A 27,314-nucleotide genomic window follows, 5' to 3' on the forward strand; every position below is an offset into this window, starting at 1 on the left:
AGAAGTTATGCTACAAATTTGGTACCTCTAACATAAATATAGTCCCCTCCCCAGAGTCCCAAAAGATATAATTTTGTTGGATTCCCGAAAACCACCCCCAACAATTTCAAACTTCCTTATTCAATTTTATTTCATTGTCATTGCTTTGCAGACAAAAAGTACAGGTGTCAGAAAGCATAAACACTAGTTGGTTGACTGAGGGAAAAGAGGCTGAAAGTTCTAAAGCGTGGATGTTGGATATGCATGTGAACAAATATTTGCACAATTAGCACAACTAGCTTTTTTCCTAGTCTATAGACAGTGTTCTCAGAAGTATGCCTGCTTGTGTTATCTCTTTGACTGTGCCAATATACAAAAATCTGCACACTGAGCAAATATGAAAACTGGAATAGAAGACTGAGAAAAAACTGCCAACATCTGGAACAGGCCTTGATCTTTCCATGGATATCCATGATGAAAAGTAGAAAGCCTCACACATTTCATCATGTAAGATGTGAACTGTTATCCATGTCATTTTAACAATCTATAAAATGTAATTTCATTTTATGGGTGAAAAGAATAATATCTACAGTGGATTGAGGCATGAAGATAACATGTTTGCACAAAGCAATAAAAATATAGGCATTAATTAACAGAAAAGATTTTAGTGTAATTATATATTCCTAAATTATTTCTGGCATCATTGCACTAGGTGCCAAACCATTAAAGCCTGTCCTTTTTTCTCTATTTGAGAATAATTTAAAATTTAGATTGTTGTAGGGAGCAGTTAAAGACCATAATAGATGAAAACGTATACAAAGGGGTCTAATAGCAGTCAAGTTTTTTTTTGGTTTTTTATTGAAATAGAAAAGCTTTTATAGCTGATAATAGGAGGTAAATAAACCCAAATAGAATATAGCATGAAAAATTAAGTTTTAGATTAAGTCAAGAAAATTGTATTGACTAACATTGGATTCTATTGTTTATTGTGTAGGACAAAATTAAAGGGTCTTGCATAGGCTGTGCACTAAACTGTTCATTTGTCGTGCAAATGCAAATGAGAGAACTCCAAAATCAATTCATAAGAAATTGTTCACAGGTCAGAGATTAAAATAATGATATTCTCAGTAGAACAGCAGCCAATTAATAACACAGGGAGTGCAATCCTAAGGGATGCCTGAGCTGCTTTGACTGGATGTTAATGTAACTGTTGCACTGTTAAGGCTTCTCCCTATGGAGTTTCACTAAGGAGTGGCCAGCAGAAAAAAAATTAATATCTGGGTTTTTGAAACAGTAACCCTGTCAGTGTTCCCAGGAACTGCACTGTCGTGTTCCATCAAGATGTTGTATTGTGACAGCTGGGGCAAGATGGACAGTCAGAACCCATCAGGGGCCTGCAGGCTTGGAGGCCTAGCCCAACACAAATCACAGACCACGGGCGGGAAATAGCATGGTCAGGGATGTTGATTCCATGTCTATAGCACATGCTTCCACCCCCTCAAAAGGGACTGAGTCCTGTCACAAGGGCCACCAGCAGAAGACTGGGCAAGGGAGCTGCTGGGGTGGGTTCAGATGTGGGGGCGTGCAAAACTGCCAATAAATCCCCCAATAGCATTCACAATGGTAGCAATGTTCTGGAACTGGAATCACTATCCTTCCACTCTGGGTATTCTCATTCCAGTTCCAGAGCAATCTATCTATGCCCAGAGAGAGTAATTCTAAACCAGGGGTAGGGAACCTGCGGCTCTCCAGATGTTCAGGAACTACAATTCCCATCAGCCTCTGTCAGCATGGCCAATTGGCCATGCTGGTAGGGGCTGATGGGAATTGTAGTTCCTGAACATCTGGAGAGCCGCAGGTTCCCTACCCCTGTTCTAAACCAATTAAAAATCTAAACCTATCTATGCCCAGAGAGAGTCTTTCTAAACCAATTCTGCATTAATTGTAATTTTTCCATGCATGAATGTATTTCAAGTCATTGGCATTCCTGGCTCCTAGTATATCCAGTGGGCATTCCAGCATCTTCCATTGTTGCCAATGGCCAATCTTATTTGTTTGAGTACATCCCCTTTTGATGCACACCTGGATGCCCCTTATGTTATCTAGCATCCTCCAGGTACCTTGTGGCTGTTACCAAACCCAATGCCCCAGGAGAAGTATCCTTCCCACATGGCCCAAAGTTCCGACTGGTTTAGCATCTTTCATATTCATCATGTCCAGAAACTCCTTCAGTTCCACCTACCTAACAAGATTTTCTGCTTTTGGTTAAGAAGACAGCCTCCCCCTTCCACTTGTATTCTAAGATAACAGTGTTGATTCAAATGTTGAACTATTTCATCACAGTTCTCTCTACTTTCATGACACAGCATAGCATTGCATAGAATCAGATCTTCCACATACAATAAAATGTAAGTCCATTTGTTCTGCCTATATAGGAGACCACCAGAGAATACCAAGGTCACTATGGGGTGGAAGGCAATGGCAAACAACCACTGTTAGTCTTTTGCCTTGAAAACCCTATTGTCATAAGTCAGTTGTGACTTGATGGTACTTCACACACAATAACAAAGGAATTTAATAAAGATATAGTATCACTGAAAAAACTAGCAAGGATAAATTAGTTAATAAAAATACAGGACTAACAAATAATACAATGCAATGCATTATAAGTTTTTATAAGACAAAAATAGACTTCTGAGGTTCCATTCAGTTAAATGTCCTTATTACATCAGCACTGAACCATACTGGATCATTTTCAGTAACTATGAATTAAAGGCTATGTCTAATTCATACTGTCTGTATGGTGGTACAACCCTGACAGGATGCAAAACTCTCCACATAGGCATGAATAGCAATGGCCACCTGTAATTATCCTCATATGAATGTCTCAGAGACTTCCCAGAGACCATAAATTTTGCAAACTATCCTGTTGGCAAGGTTAAGCTCATTATTTTCATGTTAAAGCATATAGAACAGTGGTTCTCAACCTTCCTAATGCCGCAACCCTTTAATACAGTTCCTCATGTTGTGGTGACCCCCAAACCTAACATTTATCCATTTTACAGATGGAGAACACTAATGCAGAGAGTCTTAGGCGATCCCTGTGAAAGGGTCGTTCGACCCTCAAAGGGGTTATGACCCACAGGTTGAGAACCGCTGGTATAGAACAACTGAAGTGCAACAATCTTCAAATTATCAACCAGTCCCACTGTGGCAGCTGTTAACAGAATTCTTCCAAGAAACAAGGGGTGGAGCATGATTGAAAAGAGTAGAAGTGATTGGTTTCCTATAGATGAAAGGGAGTTCACTAGTGGATACAACATTTTCTTTTTAATGGGTTCCAAGAATATCACATAAGAGTTTTCTTATTTTAAAGTGTATATTTACCAGTGTGGATACATCTACCTTATAATTTCAATCCCAGTGCTTTCTTTGCAAGAAAAGTATTCCTGGCAGAATTAATTTATCATTAATTTCAAAGCGACACTTTAGCTACCAAAACAAAAAGTTCAACACAAGAAGGAAATAGCTGTTTTCATTCATAAGCAGTATGAAGCCAGCATCACTTCAGAGATTTTGTCACCAAAATGAATTCTGCTTACATACTATATACAAAACACAGTCTTTTTGTGTAATGCAAGAATACTACCTTAAAAGGAGAGAGAGAAAGAGAGAGACATCCTCTGCCATTAAGAAGTTCTGAATTCTAAGTGGTTTTCTTCCAAGCAAACTACAGTTTTCCTGAAATGATGCCTTTTCAAAAAAATTGGCTGACAGCAAACCATTGCTGTGAGATACTGCACTTTATAGCAATACATCATTTCAAGCTGTGACTGCTGTAACTACAGACAAGTTCATAACAGATAAAATGTGCCGCTTTTGTGTGTGTATGTGTATAACTGTGTGTGTGTTTAATGACAGCGCCATTTAGAACTCCATTTTCAAAACCAATATCTTAACAATTTCTTAGGTCTATTTAAAATTCTCTGTGTGCACATTTTTTGAAAAACAATTCTTATACTGGATAATATGCTGCTCAAGCAAATGTTTGCATTTTGTTTCACATGCTCCTTTCTTACAGTTAATTTTGTTTATCTGCTTAAATCTGCTCATATGGCAAGCATATACACTATGGTTCATATATCATCCTCATAGACAACCATCATATTTTTGCATGAGTGTCTTTTATATATATTATATTATACACACACACACACATACACATAATATGATTATATAATCATACCACCTGTCACTCTAAGTTCAGGTCTTATCTCCCTCCTCTTGAGTTCCAAAAACCAACCAGGAAACACTGAATGTTCAGCAGGATAACCTGGAGAGGTGCTAAGGGTTAGAAACTTTTACCTGCCAATGTCTGTTAGTTGAGCTTTTCGGTAGAAGTGCAATACATGTGCTAATCTTTTTATTAATCTTCCACACCTAGTAAGAACATGTGATTAGGTATTTTCTAAAAAAGATCCAACAGTCAGTGCCATGTCCATGATTTAACCACTTTTTAAAAAAGCAATTGTTTCTAAACACCACATGATGTGTCATCGATATGCCGATGACACTCAGCTCATCCTGTTGATGGAGTGGGGAGCGACCGCCGCCCCTGCAGCTCTCCAGCATTGCTTAGAGGCCGTGGCTGGTTGGTTGAAACAGAGCAGGCTGAAACTGAACCCATCGAAGACGGAGATCCTTTGGCTGAGGCGTGAGGGGAAGGTGGGGGATTTTCAGCCGCCGGTGTGGGAGGGGGCTATATTGGCACCAGCCCCCTCTGTTCACGACCTGGGGGTCCACCTGGATTCATCTCTTTCAATGGAGACCCAGGTGGCCCATGTAACCCGGGTCGCGTTTTACCATCTTCGTCAGGCCCGGCGGCTGGCCCCCTTCCTCTCCCAAGCCGACCTGGCCACTGTGGTCCATGCAACGGTCACCTCCAGGCTAGACTATTGCAACTCGCTCTACCCGGGCCTTCCCTTGCATCTGATTCGGAGACTGAAAATGGTCCAGAATGCAGCGGCCCGTATGCTCACAGGGGGTGCCATTAGAGAACACATCACACCTGTGCTTCGCCGCTTGCACTGGTTACCAATTGAATTCCGATTCATTTTCAAGGTGCTGGTGTTAACCTTCAAGGCCTTGTGCGGCCTGGGACCTCCGTACCTGCGGGACCGTCTTGCCCCATAGGTCCCGAATCGGTCTCTGCGTTCGGCAGAGGCCAACCTACTGGTGATCCCTGGCCCCTCAATGATACGGCTGGCCTCCACCCGGGCCAGAGCCTTTATAGCTCTGGCCCTGGCCTGGTGGAACACTCTTCCACCAGCTGTACGGGCCCTGCGGGATCTTAACGCGTTCCGCAGGGCCAGCAAGACTGAGATGTTCCGCCGGGCCTTTGGGGAGACTAGCCGTTGATGGGCCCCCTCCCCCTCTCTCTTTATAACATCAAGTGGATCCTACCGCCCCTCCCCCCTGGGGTTTTTGAGGGAATTGATAGTAGGTGCCATCTTTTGTGTTAATTTTAATAATGCTGCTTTTAATGGGGTGGGGTTTATATTTATTAGAGCCTGTATTAATTGGTATTTAACGGATTTTAATCTGATATATGTGCTCTATTTATATGCTGTTCACCGCCCTGAGCCCTCTGGGGGAGGGCGGTATATAAACTTAATTAATAATAATAATAATAATAATAATAATAATAATAATAATAATAATAATAATAATAATAATAATAATAATAATAATAATAATAATAATAATATTTTCTGCCTTCTGCTGACTTCCTTCAAACTTTATTTCTTGAATGTATAAACAAATCAAAGCTTGCTAATTCTGGATAAATTAGGCTTAAGTGGGTGGCAGGACTCAATCAGAGTCACATGCTCCCAGACCATGTGTCCTTCTGCCCTCTGTCTTCTACCCCTCAACGTTATTTGTAGACAACAGCCACTGTAGTTCCACCTCCTTGCTCCCACCTTTCCGGGAACCAGGCTGTCAGCATGAAGCCATCTGACCTACAGCAGTACAAAGGGTGAAAGAATGGTCTTTCTCCCAGAATGCTGCCCTGTCAGACCTAGCAGAACAGTGCCCTGAAACGCAGGAGTCTGTTTCAGAAACTCCATCTTGGGACTGTATCTGACCTTGTGAGCAAGACCACCACCCCCAACATCATGCCTGGCTCTTACTCAGGAAATAATATTTGAATATGAACAACAGCACACCTGGGTGAGACCAGTTCTCTTTTAATAATTTTGTTAACTTTCCTTGTGACTCATTGCCCTTGTGACCATCTGTGTTGCAACACCTTTTAAGGGTCGTTACCTGTTTTGTCCAAAAGCAAGCAAAACCCATTAAGAAAATGGGTCATCTATCAGGTCAATGGTCTGGATACTCAGTCAAGACCATAATCTTGGAACAGCAGGAAAAATCCTTTGTTCAAGGATTCCTTTTGCCCAAAGACATTTTTCCCTATAAAAGCCCACCTCAGACCCCAGTCAGTGTTCAATATTATCACACCACCATGGTGGTCAATACTGTTCCATCTGTGCTGATCATTAAGAGTCTAGTGCTGGTCATTAGGTCTCTGTTTCCTGGACATCCACTACAATACTAGTAATATAATCTTTGATATCCCATCCCTTCTCTGTCTATTTCCAAAACCTGTCTTTCACCTCTAAATTACATCCTATGAAACCTTGAATGCATGTGTTTTTACCCCAGTAACTGAATGATTGTGAGTGATTTTTTTAAAATTCCATTTGTTATTTTCCCAATAAAACCATTGAAAAGGAAATTTATTTTTCTCTGCTGCATTCTTATAAAGAGCTGAAACCCATATACATAGGCAATCTCTCTCTCTCTCTCTCTCTCTCGCGTGCGAGAGAGAGAGAGAGAGAGAGAGAGAGAGAGAGAGAGAGAGAGAGAGAGAGACTTTAAGCGACCTTGTGCTCTGTAGCTAATTTTCCCAACCAAAGGGGGTTGTTGCATCCCACCATTTTGGGTAACAAGCATCAGTAGACTGATGGGCCTCCTCTCTTGTTTTCCAGCCCCACTCCACAATTCTGGCTCCAGCTAAGTCTGGGGTGCCAGGGTTTGTTTGGCTCGAAATCAATTCGAATCATTACTGTATCTTTCAATATACATTTAGCTTTGCCAAAAAAAACCTGAGTTCCTGGTGATCTAGAAAGTTATTCTACTACAGTGGAAGTGTCTGATTTAGGAAGACCTGATATAAATTTCACATTTCATGTGAACTCACAAGATTGTCCTGGGCAAACCACTACTCTTTAGTATCTATAATATGGGTATAACAGTGATGTGCTTACTTTACATGAAGTCATGTTGTGCTATTTAGGAATTAATGGGAGGCATTCATTGTACTTTCTGTGGATTGGTAAAAAACAACAACTTAGAAATGGTCTTGCTGGTACCTACCAAAAATATTGGTTCACCTGGACCGATAAATCTTGGACACAGAGAAAGACAGTTTTATTTGCTTTTTACAAACCCTTTCAAGGAAATTCTTCAGAATGAGATTTTATCCTGCTGACTTCCTTGTATCTGTTGTTTGTCCAAAAAATATACTGTAAATAACTTAAAGATCAACATGACAGTAAACGCATCAGCATATATGTTCCATATCTGTCCTCTTTGTCAGTTTTTAAGTTGTTTTTCAACAGTGTGCAACAGGGATACATTAGCCAAGTCCTCACTGGGAACTGTCCCAGGGAAGTGTCATAAAGCAGTACATGGTTCACAAGCCAATATTGCATCTCCCAGGAATGTCTGTAGAAGTGAAATACGGGAGTCTCTGGTTCACCCATGGCTGTCATCTTTCTCTCCAGTCAGCAAGTATTGTACATTCTAGATTCTCATGCCTGAATCAGCAAAGAATTGTGTCATAGAGATATCTAGTTTCTCTCCTATGCCAGGCATTTGAACTCTGCAAGCCATTCGCAGGCAGTGAACACTACATCTAAATGCTTCCTCATACATGTTAGGAGCAGATTTCGTGTTATGGTATTTAAACTGAATCAAGCCAACAATTAGTAAATAATCCCTAAAGTAGCCTAACAGGCTTTCATTGTTGCAATTTTTTCACTTCCACCCATCACTGATGGCTTCCTATAGAGCAGATATTTTAGGTTTTGTGTAAGCTAATAATATCTATTTTCCTACAAAAATGAGAACATTTAGCAAAGAGTTCAAAGGTTGTTCATGCACATTTCTAGACAGAGCATCACAAGGAACAGCAAATAACATGCTCTGAAATTATTATTCTACCCAAGGCAGCATGATTATTTTCAAAGCTACACATTCCTTTAAAATGCAACAAAGCTATTTTTGCTTTAATGAATTTGCCACCTTATCAGGCTGCACTGGAACTAAGCTATTTATATTCTGGCTTCAACCTGATAGATGTTCCTAGGTACAATTGCTCCAAAGTGACCAATCCTTCCCCCAACCCAGTTTAACTATCTTTAACTGGTTTAACTAGACCATAACATAAATGGTATTTTATACAGAACAAGTAAGTTTTAAAGACACCAAAGGCCATATAGCTTTTGCCTTCCATCCTGGTCATTTTAACATTATTTATATTGTCTTGCTCATGTATTATGGAATTCACTGTGGCATGCATAAAATTCCTAGGTGGTTTTCCAACCACACACTAACAAGATCCAGGTCTTCTTCATTTCAGCAAGGTTGCAGTATTACATCCTTACAGACTCTTGGAGGACACCAACCATGCTATAATGTATGCCAACTTGGAGACAGACGTACTGTATAATCATGCCAACAGAACCAAAAGCTTTTCCTGTGAAATTTCAATTAAAGCAACCTATTCCATGTTTTCTTCATTTACCAAAAAAACCCCTTTATTTATTCATGAAATGATCCACTTAGGATCCACTTAAATGTAGACCAGTATTTGCAAAAACTGCTTTTGTACAATGCACTATTAATTTTGCATTTTTATTCTGGTATATACAATCATGTTTAGGTTTTTATTTATACATGGAACAGAAATAATAAAAAGTTTTATTTTTTAGCAGTTAGACTCAGATGCAGTTAAATCTGTGTCTTCAAAAGGATACTGATGGTGCTGTCCTGCTTTAGCAAACAAGAGAAAATGGGCTTCAAGGAGCTAAAACAAGGGGGTAAGGGGAACCAACAAGGGGAACCAATTGAAAAGTCAGCCTGTCTTCTACTCCATGGATCTAAAGGAGTGATATAATTTAGATTTATAAAACAGAAAGTGACATATATGAATGAAAGAGAGCTCTTCAAGGGCAGAAGTTAACACAACAGCTTACTGTTTGCAGCCATAAGGAGCAAGTTGTGCTTTCACCCGTGGAACAGTGATTTAGTCTAGCAAAGTGATCTAAGATTGTACCATGATGCCAATGTGAAATGATCTTCCTAATTTGAAGGGGTATCCCTGTACAAAAAACAAAACAAAAGCCCTGTGGCATCTAAAAAACTAACAGCACTTATTCTGAAGAAATGAGTTTTGATTCATGAAACCTCAAGCCAGAAGAAATGGCACAGGAATTCTACTTTTCTCACTTGGGCATTTGTGTGGTTTGCTCACTCCTAAGTTTGTTTGCATATTTACTCTTGCTTTGCTCACCATTTTTTTGTTGTCTTTATTATTCCAGTTCTATGCACACCAAAAAGTTGTCATCAGACTGACTAATGGTAATTAATCTTTGAGTTTCTACAATAACTGCCAAAGCTACGTTTTTGGTAAAGTGTCACAACATTTCACAACTCTATGACGTTTTCAACAAGCTTAAAAATGTTGGATGCTATTCTTCTCTCAGCACATGATGCCCCACCAGCATATTTCCTAAAATTCTTGCATTCCACACATTCTGAATAAGAGTAACCTATATGCTATTTCATACTGATTCATACTTACAGTGAATCAGATCATGGATCCGTATATACTACCAGAGGCCATCTAGCATCTTGGATACAGTTTCTTTCACTACCGGCTTTTTTTTAACAGGAGACTTTCTGCAAGCAAAGCAGATCTTCCACTCATCAATGGCACCTCCCCCATATATGGAGGCCTGGCTTTAAAGCTCAGGGGCATTGCTGAACCTCACTATATTTCGTTGGTACATACCTGACATAGCAATAACCAACCATGGTGGGGAAGAATATAGGTGCAGCTCTAAAACTGCATCAAACCAGCACATTCAATTTCTTTGTGCACAAACGCATCCTAATAGAAGCCAGAATCTGAATCCTATTGATTAATAAAATTAACACAAGAGTCTTCCTTTAAAAGATGCAAATAGGAATAAGGTGAGTGTATGGGTTTTGTTGTCACTGATGGTACGAGTCTCAGTTTTTGTAATTAAAAATTCCTTCAGCATAGAGATTTCTCAGATAGCAGAAGTTTCCTGTATTGCAGATATTGTGGTGAAATAAGGATACACAAGTTAGCAAGCCCTTTGTAACCACCTACAATATATCCATGTTGGAAGCAACTGTTGTGGATACTGTAGACCACAAAAAATGGCGTTTCATACGGGCAAGAAATATGGCGTCGTCGCCAGCGGAAAAAAAGCGTCAGGCGGCGTTAAGCGCAGCGCCAGCGAGATGCGCGGTCGGCGCCCGTGTAGCAGCTAAACGGCGAGCGGTGTATTCAAGCGCTTAAAACCACTCTTTTCCCCATGTAGCGCTGTCGGCCTTTTCGATGCGAACAACCCGCCCGCAGGCTGTAGATTACAAATGGGCGTCCGGGCCTGCAGCCGCCCAGTCGCGCCAGGCTTATCGGCGGAAAGCGCGCTTCGCGGCGCTTCGTGCGAACCGTCACAGTTCTGCGGAGACTCGCGGGCGCCAGCAGCTCCGCCACCAATATCTGTGTGAAGCGCTTTTGGGATCGTGCATGATTTAGAAGCGTCATCAGCGTCGCTGCTGGCGTCGCGGGCTTGGCCTATCTAAAATAAATAAGTAGGTTCTAGATCAAATCACTCTGAACTGTCTCTAGAAGCTAAAATGACTCAACTAAGGCTGTTGTCCTCACATACAGAGAAGACAGGAATCATTGGAAAAGACAATGATGCTAGCAAAGGTTGAAGGCAGCAGGAAAAGTTATTAATGATAACAAATTTTGGAGGACATTGATTCATAGGGTCACCCTGAGTTGGAAGCGACATGACAGCACTTAAAACACACATAGTATATCCAAGACTTTGGAAAGAATATTATTATTTTAACTTCAGGATTACATGGTGACTAAATCAACTCACTCTCTTAATGTGACAACCACAGCTCTACTTACTGTTGCTGTGCACATCCAAATCCCCTAGCTATCAATCAAACTTAGTCAGCCTGAGGAGAATTGTACATTTCCCAGCTCTTAAATCAAATATAGGTCACAGAAACCAAATTTCCACAAAAACTGTCTGCAATTAAACTTGAAATAATTTAACACAAGGTCAAAATCTTTCTACGATATTAATGTCTAATTAGAGACAGACTATGGATCTGCTTTCTTCCCTGAATAATGGACGACCAGAAAAAATGCTTATGCTGCAGGTGTATCTAGCGAGATGCATCTCTAAAGCAGCCCTGATGCACACATATCAATACTTCTTCAAATAAATGGGCCACAAACAAAAGTAATTCTCCTAAATCTTTTCAAAGAGGATAATCAAAATTAAAAGTAAATTAAAACCTAGCCTCCAAGCAAATAATTTATAACCATTTAAAAGCAAATCTGAAAGTGAAGCAGAAATCAAGGATGCAGGGAGAATGTTTAAGTCATTAACACATTTCATAGCAGCAGGTTTGCTGAAGAAAAATTATCAGTAGCAAACCTGAAAGCAAATCAAAATCTTTTAGTCATTTATTACATAATGAAATCAAACATTCAACATAAAAGCCAGGTAATAAATTAAATAAATAAATAACAAAACCTGCCTACCAGTACTAAAAAAACACAAAAACCAAAAGCCTCACTTAAAGCAGTGATAACAAATATTTCCTTTCCCCCCCCAATCAAAATAGTAGGAGAAAGAACTGATTTTTAATTAATCTAACAGAAACTCCAGAAACATATTGCTTCAAAGAATCCAACTAGTTTCTAGTATCTATATCTATAAATGCGAAATACCACTGACTGATTCACTGACTCATCAAAAGAACTCAAAAACCACCAAACCTACAAAGTTGAAATTTGGCACACCAGTTCATTATGTGGTTTAGGTGCTCACTAAGAAATGATTTTTCAAAATATTCAGTTTTACTTGAGTTATTACACATTTACTGTTTTAACTGCTCATCATTGGCCATCTGCATGAACATTCTAAGGGCAAATCAGCCCCTCAGTCCACAGACATGCTGCACGAACATTCTAATGGTGACAGTTCAACACCACCAGCTTCATGTCCTTCACCATGTGCACCACTCTAACACCGCCTTCCACCGCCTTCCACAATGCATGTGAACCTATTTGAAAACAAACCCGTCAGTCCACAGACTGACTGTGAGGAAAAATGTTGCATGTCACCCCAACGTTCACAAACAGGCTGCAAAAAAGCATGCTGAATGTTACCCCAAAGTTGACAAGCTGTGAAAAAGTACTCCTCCACCCACCCTCACATTAACAATACCGCTACAGCCAAATACAATCAAAACAGATTACAAACCACACTATCACCTTAGACTACTAAACATTTGTCAGGTTTTGTATATGGACATCAGATTGCTTGCTGTGGAGACAAGTTTACTGCTCTTGGCCTCCGATCACCCTGTGCTTGGTGTCGTACTCTGAAGTGGCGGGATGAGTCCCCAGGAATGTGCTGCAGTGGTGGTACAGTCCAGCTCCCTGCCCTTCAACCCTACCCTGAACCTCTTCACAGCCTTCTCAGTCATCAGCATCCAATGGCAGAACACTTCCTTTCTGCATCCCAAAAATAGAATGGCTGCTTCCAAATGACGTCTTTTGGAGCCCACCAGGTGAAAAAGCAATCACACATTGCATTAGAAAAAGACAACTATAGGAGGCTGCTGCAAAATAATGTGAAAACAAACCCATCAGTCCACAGACAGGCTGTGAGGAAATATGCTGCATGTCACCCCAATGTTCACAAACAGGCTGTAAAGAAGTATGTTGAGTGTCACCCCGAAATTCATAGAGAGCCTGTGATGAAGTATGCGTAGCGAAGCACGGGTGCCCTGCTAGTACTCTCTCTCTCTCTCTCTCTCTCTCTCACACACACACACACACACACACACACACACACACACACACACATCCCCCGTAGCTGGGTATATGTTTACTTAATATTGTTTTACAATTACGTTTATTTAAACCAGGAATGAATCCCTCAAGTATGAATTATTAAGAATAAGCGTATCTGGAATTATGTTTCCAGCAAAGCAGAAAAAGATGCAAAATGCAGTCAAGATTTATTATGAGATAATAAAAGAGTAAGATGATTAGAAGATAATGCAAGCAATTGTGGGGAAGGTGTTAAAACTAGCAGATGTTAAGAAAAGTTATGGCTGATAAAGAAAACAATACCAATAAAAACAATTTTATAGCTAGGCTGCTTTAACACTCTAGAGTCTTTAATAATGTTTTTCGGGGGAGGGGGTTCTTGTTCGCATTTGCTATTGCGGTATGTACATTGAAGTCTAGACTGTTATTTAGATGTCATAGCCCACAAATTGGGGACCATCTAAAAACAAAGCCATGACAGAGTAAAGCAGATGAGAGAACATCACAATTAATCCCAGTTTTAAATTGGCAATTCACGGACCGAGCAATAGCCATGTGGAAATCTGTACGCTGAGCCCGATTTAAAAGTCTTAGCTGTTGCCTGTTTAAGTGGGGCAGTGAATGGCTGGAGTCAGGACCTCCTGCTTCCTTTTCCTGTCAAACTGCTAACTTGCAGACTTGGTTTAAAAAAAATTACTTGCACTTCCAGCTCCTATAAACAAGTCACACAAAGGTTTGCTATACACATTTATTTATTACATAATTAATTTTAGTATTCCTTATTATTTGCTGATCTACTCCATAGCTCCTTACTAAAATGCATACACTGAACTCACATCCATCAAAGAACATGAAGAGTTTCAAGCAAGCAGTTACTATTTATACCAGTAGACTACAATATTCTTCCTAACTGCCAAGTACTCCTGGAAAGAGGGAAGGAATTATCGAAGTACCTAGCAATAAAGAGCGGCTGAGATTTACCTTGGCCACTACTGCTGCCCAAGGGTGGGGAAGGGAGAGGGGCAGGCTCAGTGCTGGCATCCAGCGCAGCGTGGCGCTGGGCTGCCCAGCTGCCATTGTGAGTGAGTGAGGCTGGGCCATCCCGCATCTCTTCTCATCAACAGCTTCTCTTCTCTCTCCCTTCTGTCACTGGCAGCTTTTTATCAGGCGACGTGGAGCAGTGGAAAATGACTTTTTAACTTAGTGCCTCTAGGCAATGGAAGGAGGCCTGAATTGAGCAAGACAGCAGCAGCAGACTTGCAGCAGTAAGCAATTGGGAATTGGTGGATTGTGACAGGCTGATCGGCTGATCGCAGTGCAACCTCAAGCAGCATGCCACGGAGGAGAACAAGGGGTCAGCTGCAGTAGGCAGCTGCAGTAAGCTGCAGGAAGGGGACGAGTGGTAATAGGGAGTCTCCCCTTTTCTTTTTGGAGATTTTCCAGGAGATGCCAGGGAAAAGAGCAAAGAAGACCCAGCGGGGGGAAGGAGCACCAATGGATGGAGGGAACAGCGTGGGCAGTAGGGGCAACTCAGGCAACTGCCCCTCCAGGCCGGAGGTAGCACTAGATGCCTTAAGAGCAAGGGTAAGAAGTCACACCAAGGCTGGCAGAATTGCAACTGACCCAGTGAGGGCTGCGCCACACACAGTTTTGAGGGCTGAGCCACACAAAGCTCCCTCTACCATCTAGTGGGGATGGGGAAGCCCTCCCAGCTTGAAGCAGGATCAGGCCCGTGTTGTCCAGGAGCTCAGCACAGGGCCCTGTGGCGCGGTCCCCTGGTGGGAAGAAGAAAGCCTCCCTGGGTCACAGGGAAGAGACACCGCTCAAGGTTTCCAATGCCTCCGGGCCCCAGCGACACCCCCACAAGTGGCCACTGGTCAGAGATCTTGGGGGATGGATCAGTCAGCAACCATCAGCTAGCTCCAAGATGCTTGAGCCCCAGGTGCCTCATGTCCAGCTACAGAGGTGACCCCCCAGCAACCAAGCTAACAGTTGGAGGCCCTTTCAGCAGCATCTGGGGGGAACAGGAGCAACAGGCCCCACCCCAAGCACCCACTGGGAAGCCAGCTTTGGGCCCCCTGGGAACAGGGCAAGTGGTGGGGCAGATGGATGAGTCAGCATGCCTTGGCCAGCCCCTACCTGGCATGCTACAGCTCACGCACCAACAGGAGGGGGACGAGCAGCTGGGGAAGATTCCAACCCTTACTCCACTCCTGGCAGAGGGCTCACAGCCATGGCCACCTCTGCACCCCATGGGGCAGGTTGGCCTGTTTCCTCATGCCCCTCCACCATCAATATGGTAGCACCAGATTCCTCCATAGGCAATACTGACAATGTCTTCTTCCAGGGCGCTGCCAGTACTCTCCTGCAGCTCTCACAGTGCATGGGTCAGCTTGGCAAAGGGGGCCCACCACCCCTGAGTGAAAATCAAGAGGGTTCCACATCCTTGCGATGACAGCAGTAGAGTAAGTCTGTGCTACTCTCATAAATGGTTTTAAGATTTCTCCAATGCTACTAGTTGTATGTTACATTGTTGAGTTTGAATTTAATTACCTTTCTGCTACTCAAATCTGTCTTCTAAAGTATCAGTATGATCTTAAAGTTATAATATCTGAAAATTAATGGCCAGTATAAGCAGGGAGCATTATGAACTGTGGGTCATCATACCTACTCGTCAGATCAAAGCCACCTAGAGAACTGGTCTACTGGTAACTTATGGAACCAGTACCTTAAATAGCCACCTTGTTCCTAGGTATAATCATAATCCAATTACTAGTTTATAGTTTATATTACTATGGAGGTTTATACAAGAGATTATCTTGACCACTGCATCTTTGCATAGCTTATGAACAGGCCAGTTCCCATCAGCAATAAGTGGACCGTGTACATTCTAGTTGTAATTTGGATTCTCATTTCTTTATCCTTTATCCACACATTTCCTTTTTGTGAAGCCCTGGTTTGGGTAATTCACCAGGACCTCAAAGACATTTATAATACGTTCTTTACCGTTAGATAGGGAAAAAAGGCTACCTGTCTGCATCCACAGTGACATCATGCACTCCTCTTTGAATGACGTCTCGGGAGGCAGCTACATCTGGTATTCGATTCAAGCTTCTTGTATACAGGTTAAGCCCTCCATCTGTCATGTAGCTGAAAATAAAAGTACAGTGTATCACAAGAAAACGTTACCATCTGGTGCAAATTATTTATACAGTACCATCAACACATAGTGTTGCTGATCTAAAGAAAGCAACAGAGCTCTTGTTCTGCAGTGCTTTAATTCTAAAGCAGAAATTTTCAATCTTCTCACAGAGGAACCTCAGGGATTCAAGAAAGCAACTGCTTAAACTTTGTTGTGACAACAGAACAAAGTGAAATATCGAGAGCAGCTGAGTCAACACCATTTATCTGCAGGAAAGAAGAACAAAATCCAGGCATTCATTAGCAGCATAACTGTATAGATTGGACCCTATGGAAAAAGTTCTGCAAGGAGTTGGCAAATTAGATACACATCTAGTCTGCATATCTTTTTTGCTGTGGAATATGCATTTCTTTTTAGGATGACCTTTCCAATTCAAAATCTTGTTACACTCACAAAATAGTTGGATTTTTAGAGGAGGAACTCTTAAGTGAAAACTAAGGTGGTTTCAGTCTTATGACAGTTCAATTTAAACACTTATGACAGTCCAATTTAAACAACTGAATGCCAGAGGAAAATTCTCCCAAAAAAATATTTCCAGGAATGTCAGTTTATCACTTTAATATTGGTAGAAACAGATCAAGCAAAAAGAAAGAACAGTGCTATCCAAACTGACATCCTGCCAGTGGATTGATTGATTGATTTATATCCCACTCTTCCGCTGCATTGGGCTCATATATATTTCTGAATATATGCCCCAATTCCCCCATTTATGCACATTTGCATACCAGCAGTTAGCACTTGCTATACTGCTGGCCCCAACTATAGTATACTGACTGATTCTCTCATCTCCTGGCCTAATTAAAACCTGACCAATGGATAATGTAAGTCATGGGTAAATCTTCACTCACATATTGACCATGTGCCCTTTGATCTTATGTGTTTTGGTTCTGTCACATGTAACTTTATCACACCAACAGGCTACACAGACATTCCAGATTACTGTTTTATATATAGACAGTGCAATTGGTAAGGAGTCCAACTGTTTCCTTGTTTTCTTGCAACTGATACAAGGCTCAATTAACCATTGTTAACTGGCAAGCCATCTAGACTGTGGTTGAACGAATATCAAGTCTACCTAAAACTAGTGCTCAAATAATCAAAGGGTAACACCAGCAAGTAACATTAGAACCTTCTGTCTTCTGTTTAGTGAGACTTTATGGCACTTGTCTTTCCATTTTTAGAATGAAAGCATTTCAAACAGAATTAGAAATAACCCACAGAATGGCTATACAGTATTTTATTCTGCAGCAAACATTTCCTATCCATGTTCAGAAATAAAATATTATAGTCCTAGTCATTATGTTTGGCATTAACAGTTGCACTTGCTTCTTAAGGTGTTTACTGTCATCAACATCAGCTCTTACAACTACTTCATACATTATTGTTTCTAGTCATAAGATCAATCTTATGAGTGATCCTTCTGATTGGATCAAAGATGGTTCTGAATTCCTCCCTGATTAGACTTTTCCCAGGAATATTCTTGTCTTATTAATGTTATGAAACATGCACATTCTTTTGGAGTTGGGGGTACATGTTAAATAAGGTATGAGAATATGTGTTGTTATTACAGAAGTATAACAGAAGTACATATTGTAATATGAATCAAAATACATAAAGTATATCAAAATAGGTATTGTGTGCACTTAAACAAAGAAAGTTCAAAAAAATTCAGAGTGGGTTGCTGAAATAATACTGAACGCTTGACTCAGCAAAATGACACAACAAATACAGTGTTCTATTGTGTAGTGTGCTGGTTACACTGTTGGAGTAGGATCTGGGAGACCCAGGAAGATCTGACTGTGTTATAAAGTTCATGGTGTGCCCTGGAGCCAGCTAGTCTCTCTTAAGAAAAGCAATGTCACAGGTGTCTTCAAAACAAAACTGTCAGGTGGTTTTGGTCAAGGGAGGAGAACCATGTACCTGAGCTTTTTGGAGGAATGAAAGTAAAAATGTATGAGACAGTCAAAATGGAACAAATGATATTCATTCAATCTGGTCTCCATATCTCCTTCTCCACCAATATAATGACCTCTGAAGTTCAATCATGTCTATTCAGACTCAATTTTTTCTGTGGGTTTCATTTGGGAGACCAGTTGTAAAAACGATCACATCAAAGAGATTTTTTAAAAGTGTAATTATGACCTTTTAAAACAAGTTCATATTTTGGGATAGATTCTACAGAGAATTAAAAAAATTGGATTGCATTCTCTGTTCCTGTAGAATATCCTGTAGAATATAAATAAAATGGAACAGAAAATCTTCCACATTTCAAGGTATTTTAATTCTTGTATGTGTAAATGCGTTAGTGGAGAGTCTAAAGCACATGAAGCAGAGCTGCCTTATATTAATTCCTAATTACTGCTGGATTCCATCCCCAAGTGTTTAAACTAATTAAAGTGGGAACAAAAGTGGAAAGAGAGATAAGACTTGACATGCTTGAATGAAGTGTGAATTTTCATTGCTTATAATTCATTCTCCTCCTATTTAAAAAATCCTGTATTTAAAAATGTTCTAGCTAAGAGCACAGGAGTTCACTGCTGTTTACTAAGTCATTCTCAGTGGAGATGTCAAAAAAAGACAATTTATTCTTGAAGGCAATAAATTAATACATTTTAAGTGAAACAATAAAAATATTGCTGTTGATATGTATTCCAAAAGAAAATAGAAAATAAAAATTTCATTAGAAATCTGAAAAGTCTCATATTGCTTTGAACATTTTTAATGTATGTACCCTTTTCAGCCAGGATCAGTAAACTACAGAGTAGCAGAATCTACCTTTCTGTAACCAGTGTAACATAGACAACACTAACTCGTTTCCTGGGAAGGAAGTTCCATAGTTTGTGGGCAGTAATAGAAATACATCTTTTCTACAGACCCAGAAATGGGCCAAGTTTATTCAGTTATTTATTTAAATTGATCAAAGAGGATCTGTGACACTCACAGGCCAAATCTCATTCTAAACCCATTTGCAGTGTGTACAATGGGTAGGATGCAAAAGAACCAGGCCTCCTCTTGTTTGCATATCCCTGAATTTATGAGTGAGGCCACCCCAACTCCAACCCTTGAGCCATTACATATGTTTGGAGAGTCTGGCTCTACATATGTACAGCTGGCTCTACATACGTATGGCTCAGGTTCCTACTTGCCATGTCCTTGTGATGCTTAAGGGAGGTATGCCACTTCCTAGCCCCCTAGTTGCATGGTCTACAGATGAAGGAAATTGACACTACTCACAGCTTTCTGTTCCAGGTCCATGAAGGCTCCAAGACCTCAGACCTGGTCTGAGGTTTAACCCGTCATCTTCCAAATGATGTCCCAAAGTGCTCACCTAAGCTGTACTGTGTATTATTCAATTAACTTAACCCACACTGCTACTGCTAAAAGGGGTGGCCAACTCACTGCTAGGTCCACTTTTGCCTCACCAGTTCCTGTTAGAAGCTATGCCTCAGATCACCTGAAAGCATCGTGACCCTCATCCATAAAAACCAGCCCAAATCAGCAAGGTGGCCACACCAGGCTCTCCTTTGCCAACGGACAAAGAAGGGGTGTGACTCATGCATGTTTTTATATATGCCTCATCCCATCCCCCAAATCCATCACAAAGAAAGAAGCATTTGCCATTTGGTTCATCCTTTTGCTACTGTGGCAAAATTGTGCTCCCTGTCCAGCCAGAATGGTGTAGTGGTTAAGTGGTTAAGTGTAGTGGTGAACTGCATTTGATTCCTGCTCCTCCACATGATTCCCAAGTTCAAGTTAAAAGGACTAGGTAAGAAGTGATACAAAATATCTTTCTCCGCCTGAGCCGCTGCCATCTGCCAAAGGGTTTTAAAAAATGGGTTTGCTGGGCGCCCGATTCGATTTTAAACTTGTATTAACCGCTGTTTTAAATGGGGAGCTAGTAATTTATTTATGTTGGATCTTAATTGTTTAGTTTTGATTGTACTTAGCCGAATTGTGATTTAACTTTGTTGTACGCCGCCCAGAGCCCTTCGGGGATAGGGCGGGATATAAAACTAAACAATAAATAAATAAATAAATAATCTGGTGAACCAGGTTTGTTTCCCCTCTCTTCCACATGAAGCCACCTGGGGGACTTAGTCACAGTCCTCTCAGAACTCTTTCAGTCCCACCTATCTCACAAGGCGTCTCCTGTGGGGAGGGGAAAGAATGGCCATGGCATTGGTTCTGCAACATAGTCAGACTTTTTGTTTACTTATTAATGTCTATTGTCCTCCAGTTAAAATCAAATCCCAAGTACATGCAATATGGTCTGGACTGGAAATCTATATATGCCATCGGATAAGGACATATCCAGCAGCCATGTTATCATAGGAGGGGATTGGAGGGTTAGGAGGGGATTGGAGAACATGAAAATAGTCATAATGTGCTTACTCTGATGGGTAGAAATCCAGTTCCTCCACTCAAAAGACGTTCAATAGATTTGAAACATAATTATGCAGTGTATTGGCTAATACAGTTGGTTAACTCTATTAAGTTTTGTATCTTAAATGAGTCATATCCCAATGATCATCCTGCAGAAATTACTTATTGCTCTGGAGGAAGAATGAGTCTAATAGACTATATCATGGTTTCTGAAGATCCAGTTTTGTTTGTGGAATCCTTTGAGGTTTCCACTCACTATATGATGAAATCTGGAATACCGAATTTTAATCCACATACCCCAGATATTCATAGGGAGACTGTAACATATGAAAAAAAAACACTGTAAGGTTAAGTGGAATTCCAGCTTGGACAGGAGAGTGAAACAATTACTGGGTTCGGATTTACTGAATGAAGTGGTATTAAAACTAACAGACACTGAGAATGTGGATATTTGTTTGGATGGATATGAGCAGTTAATGAGTGAAATAAATAAAGTTATGTATAGGACAAAGACCAACTATGAAAGAGGAAACAATGGTCATTCAAAACCTTGGTATGATGGAGAATCTAGGAAAGCTAAGAAGGTCCTCTGGGATACCTAAGATGCAGAAACATCCCGGGTTTCAGTAAGGGAGCTGAAAAGTCTAAAACTAACTAATAGATCAATAATCCACAGGAAGAAAAGAGAAGCTATGGCACTAGCATGGACCCACCAAGAAGCCAGCAATAAAGAAGAAAAATAATTCCCTGTTTTGGATTTTGACTTTAAATTCTTCACCCAGCACAACTGGCTTCATTAACTGTACTATCTCCCTGGAAGTGTGGGAAAATTATTATAGGTGGCTGTATGATAGTGATGAGAGCTCTCTCTTTGATTATGGGAATATTGCAAATTTGCCAAACTCTGAGGAGTGGTAAGATCCTAGGCATTTATTTAATGCAAATGGATCTCCTAAAAAAGAATATGGATTACCCATTCTGTCATTCTTATACAGGACGATTGATAGAAGACGAAGAACTCGAACGGACTGGGGGACAGTGATTATTATAGTACTCCGATTTTGCCCCAGGCTCCATTTTCCCTAGATACTCCTCTGGGAATGTGTCCTTCTCTGATATGACTATAAATCTTACAATCAAATAAAACATGATCCAATGATTTTATTCTATTTTTGTACATCATATGGGTGTCCATTTTCCATGAAGGAATTGAGTTGATGTTGTGGGGGGGGGGGAGTGGGGACAATCAGTTTTCTTTCAGCCCCTTCGCTGAACCGGCTATTTTCTTTTACAATGCAAGCGAGCTATGTAAGTGCAAATATTCTGTTTTTCCTGTACTCTGTTTGGGTGTTCCATCACCACAGCCCCACCCCCCTTCTGCTTGTTCCCACCCTTTGCTAAGGAAACACTTCTGGCTGGTGGAGAATCTACACCACGTGAGCCCAAGCAGAACCTCTCCCTCCCATTTCTCCAGTGTAGAAAACAAACTTAGGACATTGAAACCATGATACATGCAAACATGAAACATGCAACTCCAACCCTTAATGTTGTGATATACAAAATAATAAAATCTGTCCAAAAAAGGAGCAAAGCAATATGTCCCATACACATCAAAAGATGTGCATCAGCCTAGCTACATGCTTTGAGTATCCCCCCCAAAAAAAGAAAAGAGAAAAAACAGGGCCATTGCTTGCAATGTGAATCCATTTTTGTACATGTTTGAAATTGCGCTCACAGTAACTGCCAAGGGGGAGGAAACATGATTGGGGGACATTTCGGAAATGCTGGGCTATCACACCAGCCAACATCCCAGCAGAAATGAAACTGACACGATGTAAGGTAGAAGAACAGGTGGCAGGAGGGAAAAATAAAGTGGTGGAGTACCCAATGCCATTTGCTTGGGAGAGGGTTTAACATGGGATTTTGCAAAAAGATCACAAGTTTGGCAATTTTTGAAAAACCTGGGTTGAGGGAAATCTAATAGGCCAATCCTGCTTTGAAGAAGGGACCCATGTGAAGTACTTCCCCAAACTGGGATATTTCCCTTCGTCAACCTGTTATATTTCTACTGTGCAGAACCCACTATAGACAATACAATCATATCACATTATGTGTTGTGTGGATGTATGGTTATCAATGATACATGGAAGAGAGAATGAAGAGATAAAACATGGTGACAATTCTGTGTCTCTTAAAATACCTAGTTCTGCCCTAGAATGTAAAATAATGAAAGGCATTAAGCGGAAATTTGTGGTGAGAATTATAACACTGGATGTAATACCACTGGAAAAGCCATAATACCATTGGAACAGTCATAACGATGGACACACAAGTGGAACAAAATCCCATGACTTTCTCTCATGACAACACAGAACAAAGAACTGAAATATTTTATCTGTCCTTATTTTGCTGTCATGAAAAGATTGAAGTCAACAGAGTATATTCATAATTGGTTTTTAATAGGTCTAAATTCAACAGTTAAAACTGTTGTCAGACTATAAAATATGGATCTTGGACCAGTCTTGGCTATGTCTTCAACCATATTTTGCATCAGTATTCATACTGACATTGCAATTATGAAGTAGAACACACTTGACCAAATCTAGATAATCTACTCCCATTGTGAATGTATCTGGTAAATTAAAAACTTACCCACTGTTAATGTCATCAGTTCGGAGGCTCTTCCCCAGAATGTCTCCATCACTCATGTACCCTCCAACATCAACATCAGAGGAAATGTCCAGTTCACTGTTTCCTTTCTCAATCATGTCCATCTGGGATATATTCCCAAGGCGAGAAACAGCTGCACGGCGAAGAGGTGTGGTATACATAAATCGAGATGGGTCAGTATGTATGAAGCGACTAGCACCACTGCGAGGGTAACCTCCACCCAGGGAAGGAGCATCACCTGCCTGGAGACGAGGACTAGCTTGCCCAAGTCTCCAGGTTACTGGAGAGGATCGGCTTGTCAAGGCTGGAATGCTTCTCCCATTCACTTCAGTTGTCACAGTGCTGTCAAATGTTGTCTCCAATGTGCTGTCAAACAAAACAAAAACAGATGAACTGTGCTTTCCATACTTTTGAATATAGAAACAAAATTGAGAAAATCACACATTGAGACAAAAAAATGAACTCTACGTTCAGATTAGTCTGACATGTATTATTTGACAGGATGACGTTTCTGATTCAAGATCTGTTACACTTCCATACTTTCACAAAATAAATGTTTATTATCACAATAGTTGCTTTACAGAATAAAATATGTCATTAAATAAAATGGAGAAAATGAGAGGAAAAATGGAGAATAATTGGGAAATGAAGGTCTCAAAACTCATGCTTCAAAAAGACATTTCAAAAATAAGCCTAATGAATTATTTTAGACAACTTCGTCTTTGGCTATTGGACTTTGATGTGACTGGTTTTAGGATCTGAAAAAAATGTGAATTATTTTGTAAATGTGTTTTGGCATTACATTGTTAATGGAGATATCTTGGGGAAATATGCATTCAAATGGTGGTAGGGTCTATGAGATGACAGAAGAAAGTCCTTGCGTAGACTTAGTTGTTCCGTTGAATAACTATGCATTTTGAAATGACATTGTATGATTAGCAGTCTGTAATACTATAATAAAATCAGTTATATAAGCTCTATAACCCAATGATGTCAAATTGCACTCCAAAATGGTGTGTAAAAGAAGACTGATATAAAAACAGGGATAAAAATATAAAACACAGGAAAGATACTCTCTTGGACAGTCTGGAGAGGTGGCACAGAAATTTCCAAATACATAATCCTATTATATAAAAGGTGAGCCATGTTAATGATGACTCACTTCCTACCAATCTCCACACATAGTTGACTTGGGGGCAAGGCTTACACAAATGGGTAAAAAACAATAGAAACAAAACAGTGGAATGTGGTGATTACTCACTCTCCTGTACACTTGCCCTTCCCCCACACTGCTGAATAATTATAGTTACTGTAGCATCTGCTGCTACCTGAGGAGGATCAGGCACAGGTGTTGACCACTCCCTATGAGAGGGTTGCGACTACTGGTGGCCACAACTACTCCATTAACTGTTATGTGGCAGCACAGATGTCTGGGAAGAGGAGCAGGTGTCCAGGGATAGGAGGAGAAGGCAGAGAGAGCTGGTGACACATAGCCAAGGGGGGAGGAAAGGAAAGATGGGTTGTCCACTTTGATGGGCACCATTAACCCTTGCATGCTGATGCAAACATCTGGGAAGAGAGGGAGGACAGGGAGGGAACTTGTGATGCAAGGCCAAGTGGGGGCTGTTAATGCACCAACAGTTTTCTAGAGTCATTGCATTTGTTTGCACAGTGGGCTTTACTGTTAGTAAACAAACAAAGTCCACAACATGATGTGCAGAAAAGGCAGTGTTGTACAGATATTGCAACAGAATGCTGCTTCATATCAAGAATTCAACCTAATCCATGAGAAAAGGAAAAAATATGCAGGGTCACCATGAGCCACTGAAGACCCACGGACAAAGATTCCACCCGCCCCCACCCCAAGACCCTGATCCAAACGACGTGTTTAATTTTGTAATTTTATATTTGTACACATACACATATATGTTCCACCATAGGACACATCTGATTAAGTGGGCTGTAGTTCACAAAAAAACTTCATAAAACTTAATCTTTAGTATGCAAATCAAAAAGAAATCTATTTTAGTTTACTATTACCTAGAACAAAAGCTATGTCAAATTGAGCAGCAGTGGCATAGCAGCAGTGGTGTAGTGGTTAAGAGCAGGTGCACTCTAATCTGGAGGAACAAGGTTTGATTCCCCACTCTGCCGCTTGAGCTGTGGAGGCTTATCTGGGGAATTCAGATTAACTTGCACACTCCAACACACACCAGCTGGGTGACCTTGGGCTAGTCACAGCTCTATGGAGCTCTCTCAACCCCACCTATCTCACAGAGTGTTTGTTGTGAGGGGGGAAGGGAAAGGAGTTTGTAAGCCCTTTTGAGTCTCCTACAGGAGAGAAAGGGGGGGATATAAATCCAACTCTTCTTATATGCTAGATGAAAAGCACTGATTTCATTGGGATTGGTTTTGCTGACATATTATTTCAAAAAATTACATTGCTGTTTATAAAGGATCAAAGCAGCATTTACAAAAGAATATTAAATGTCCTACCAATACAACAACCACCCCTGCTTGAACTGTGTTTAAAATGTAATTAAACCTAATTAAGTGTGGAGGAGTACTAACTTCTATTCCATATGTGTTCTGCTAAGACAGACTAACATTCCATTACTATGCACGTACTCTATAGTCCATAACATTCCATTACTATCCTTTTACTAGTTTGACAGATAATGGAGAAATATTAACATCCCTCTCCTGCTTCTGTTGATGACGTTAAAAATAAATGTACCATAATGTACATTCTAAGTTGTCAATCGGGGTAAAAAGGAGTTGAGTCAAAGGGTCTTTTTCACCTTGCTGTTTTAAACCAGTTGTTATCTGTTGCTGGCCTGATTCCTTGTAAAGTGACATGGAGATGGAGATTTCAGACAGCATATCTATGAACCATGCCTGAAGTGCCCTGCCCATTTCTAACTACATAGGTTTTTTTCCTGTCTTTTTTTGCTGCACATCCTATGCTATAGCACTAGACCAATAAAGCAATTCAGTACTACATTCACAACATTCAGATGTTTGCAGCTTTCAAGCTACAAAGATGGACAGATGAACATCAAGTAATTTACTACAACACCACTGGTTAGCAACTATAACACCAATCTGTGCATCCAGTGCAGGAGCAGAGTGAGAGGGAACTGCACCCAGGGCACATGCGTGCCATGTGCCCCTGCCACAGCCCCACCCGGAATGTCCCCTCCACACCCCAACCATGCCCCTGCTGTGGCACGTGCCCAGGGCATCACACACCCCGTTGGTGCTATGCCACTGATCCAGTGACCACCTACCACTCAGTAAGCTCCGTTCAAACTGCTGTTTCCAGGTAGTTTGATGTCTGTAAGTATCTGAATGCTATCAGGGTAGGACAGTATATTGCTCTAGTGCAAAACATACAGGGGGGAAACCAGCAGTAAAAAACTTGGGCCTTAGGAACGCTGTCCCTCCAATCCTCCCTCTCAGCAGGCCTGAGAACATGCTGGGAGTTGAAAGTCATCCAAGCAGGCTTGCTGGATAATGGACACTTTTCAACCATTTGTAGCATGTGATGGAGGAGCTTGCCTCCTATCTTAAACATCATTTTAATTTACAAATATTCTTATTACATTAACTCATGGAACATCCAGAATATCCCACCAACACTACAGACTACCAATCACAGTTTCAAGTTATACCTGTGGCTTATTTGAGTTCCTCTAAGACTGGACATTGTTTCTTCCAAGTTCTGTCTCAGGTCTGCTATATTCTTTACTGTTCTCATTCTTCTTGTTTCTGGATCTTCTCCTGCAAATATAGATAAAAAACAGTGCACTGTATGCATAATTTAAAGCT

General features: G+C 40.7%; 1 protein-coding gene across 6 annotated transcripts in view; it reads right to left on the minus strand.

Annotated features, from left to right (window-relative positions):
* NAV3 (neuron navigator 3) overlaps positions 1-27,314 on the minus strand; it is a 605,012-nt gene that overhangs the window by 98,183 nt on the left and 479,515 nt on the right. For all 6 annotated transcript variants that reach the window (XM_048499147.1, XM_048499145.1, XM_048499146.1 and 3 more), the window contains 3 exons: positions 27,158-27,266; positions 23,466-23,849; positions 16,259-16,378 (listed from right to left, as the gene is read on the minus strand). In XM_048499147.1, coding sequence (XP_048355104.1) covers positions 16,259-16,378; positions 23,466-23,849; positions 27,158-27,266 — 613 coding nt within the window. The remainder of the gene's footprint in view (positions 1-16,258; positions 16,379-23,465; positions 23,850-27,157; positions 27,267-27,314) is intronic.

Source organism: Sphaerodactylus townsendi, linkage group LG06 (genome assembly GCF_021028975.2).
Source record: "Sphaerodactylus townsendi isolate TG3544 linkage group LG06, MPM_Stown_v2.3, whole genome shotgun sequence".
Classification (NCBI taxonomy): Eukaryota; Metazoa; Chordata; class Lepidosauria; order Squamata; family Sphaerodactylidae; genus Sphaerodactylus; species Sphaerodactylus townsendi.